The following is a 2,433-nucleotide window of genomic DNA, read 5'->3' on the forward strand; positions in this document are numbered from 1 at the left end:
CAATCCTAATTTAATACAATGGCTCACCTTGTTCCCAATCAAAGAAATTACCTACGCATAATCATAACTATTCTAACTTCGAAATTAATAATAAAGAACAAATTTGACATAATGGAATCAAACTAAAACAAAAGAGAAGAACTCAATTGCTGAAATTAATTGATGAAAACAAGAATCAAAATAACAAGGAAATAAGGAAGAGGAAGAATTGCATAAAAAGCTTACTAATTGAATTCAAGAACAAAGCATTCAAATCCAAGGTTTCCGTCTCAAGCTAGATCTAAAACTGAGTATTTCCAGAATGAAAAGCATAACCTAAAAGTTGCTGCGTTCTACCGATAAAAAGTTACTGAAAGTTAATTACAAGTAGGGCTTTTAAAAGTCTAACACAAAGAGAAACGTGTCAGCTCGAAAACTGGTCGATCGACCGGTCAGCATGGTCGATCGACTGAATATGCGGAACAGTAGCATCTGATGAGCTTCAGTGGTCGATCGACCATGCAGCCTAGTCGATCGACTGAATATGCTGTGCAGTGGCTCTCTTGTTCCTTCCAATCAACTCTTCACTCCTTTACAGTTTACACGCATCCCAAGGTAAGTGAATACGACTATCCTTCTTCTTGGCTTCCTTAAACTTGCCTCCGGAGGACGAATTAGGCTTGATTTAGCTTAATTCCACTCGTTCCTACAATAAATCATAGAAAATGCAAAGTAAACCGTTTCGGGAGAAATAGTAGCCTTAAGCTAACAATTATGCATAGAAACACGTGCCAAAACCACAGATAAAGTGTATAGAAAATGCACGTATCAGTGGACCTGGTCTAGTTCCTCTGAGGGTGGCTCCTTATATTCCTTCGAGGCACCCCAATCCTGTAATTGCTATGAGGGGAGCTTAGTTGTGGCTTTCAGGGCTTGAGTGTAGCAACTTCTGGATTCCTCGCGGTCCCCTTTCACCGTGACCACGCCCCACGGGGTTGGGAATTTGAGACACTGGTGATATGTTCATTGGACGGCCTTCATCTGATGCAGCCAGGTCTTCCTAGTATTACGTTGTAAGTGGCCGGACCCTCGATGACTAAGTACCTCACCAATTTATTAAATCCTTCAATATACGTTGGAATGGTTATCTCACCTACCGAATGTGCTGTCTCACCACTGAATCCCACCAGCGGTACAGACTTTTTTATCAGACTTTCTTTGTCGAAACCCATGATTTTGAGAGTTTCCAACATACTGAGGTTCACGGAGCTTCCGGTATCCACTAATACCTTTCGCACGGTGCAGTTTCCAATAGATAACGTTATGGTGAGGGCATCATGGTGTTGTTCTGCGCCATTTTCTACGTCAGTTTCATCGAACGTTACCAAGGGTAAATCACTCTGGCTCACCCTGTACGAAGTTTCTGGATGATCTCCTTTACTTTCGGTGGCTCTCCTCTTGGCTGCAGAGTATGTCAAACCTGATAGCTCGGATCCACCTGTTATCACGTTAATAATCTTTGTGCATATGGGTGGAGTGGAAGGAAGCACCTGGTTTGTTGTTTCTCTCTTATCTTGCTTGCCCCCATGTGATAACAGGTGGTCTAGATTCCCTTTGCGTACCTGGAATTTTACTTCCCTCCGCAACCTATAGCAATCTTCTGTTCGGTGCCTGATATCATGATGCCATTCACATCTCTTGCTACTGTCCCGGTCATCATTGGGCCGGCTTTGCATAGGAAGCTTAGGCCACCTTACCTGGTGACCCAATTCCCTTAGTGCTTTCAGCAGTCCTTCCATTCCTGTGTTGAACCCATAATCAGATAGCCTAGAAGGATGCGGAGAGTCATCTACTTGCTGGGTTTTTTTGCTATTCTGCTGATATTTGGTCTGTTGTATGGCATGGCTCTCTCGTCTTTCTTTTATGTTAGGATTTTTCTGTTTGTTTTGTCGAAGTTTGTCATTCCCTTTCTAGCCTGTATATCCTCCTCTAACCTTAATGCCGCTGTGGCTCTTTGCTGAACTTCCTCGAATCTTTCGCATGGGTGCATTGTTAACTCCTTGTAGATGTTTGATTCCATGTCCAGGCCCTCCCTGAAGGCGTTAATGGCCGTGGACGTGTCGCAGCCTCGTATGGAAACTTTTTCTGCATTGAACCTAGTGACGTAGTCCTTGATTGATTCGCCGATCTCTTGGACAATTCTGTATAGATCGCTTGGCTGTTTTGGTGTTCTTCGGCTGATAGAGAATTGATGATTGAAAGCGTTGACCAGGTCAGTGAACGAGGATATGGATCCGTTAGGTAGGCCAACAAACCATTGTAGCGCTGCCCCTGTTAGGGTTGAACCAAATCCTTTACACACGCATGCCTCCTTCGAGGCTCCTACTGCTATAGTTACCATCATTTTCTTCTTAAATTGGCTAATGTGATCACAGGGGTCTGTGGTCCTATCGA

At 43.5% G+C, this 2,433-nt stretch overlaps 1 protein-coding gene across 1 annotated transcript; it reads right to left on the reverse strand.

Moving 5' to 3' along the window:
* Positions 1 to 1,016: 1,016 nt before the first annotated feature.
* Positions 1,017 to 1,778, reverse strand: LOC141620237 (uncharacterized). The gene has a single exon (XM_074437160.1). The coding sequence runs from the start codon at positions 1,776 to 1,778 to the stop codon at positions 1,017 to 1,019; it is 762 nt and encodes a 253-aa protein (XP_074293261.1).
* Between the last annotated feature and the right edge of the window lie 655 nt (positions 1,779 to 2,433).

This window comes from Silene latifolia, chromosome X (genome assembly GCF_048544455.1).
Source record: "Silene latifolia isolate original U9 population chromosome X, ASM4854445v1, whole genome shotgun sequence".
Classification (NCBI taxonomy): domain Eukaryota; kingdom Viridiplantae; phylum Streptophyta; class Magnoliopsida; order Caryophyllales; family Caryophyllaceae; genus Silene; species Silene latifolia.

What these genes read in the sequence shown, in the direction of transcription:
- LOC141620237 (XM_074437160.1), bottom strand. Translation starts at nt 1,778, where the DNA reads ATGGAAGGACTGCTGAAAGCACTAAGGGAATTGGGTCACCAGGTAAGG.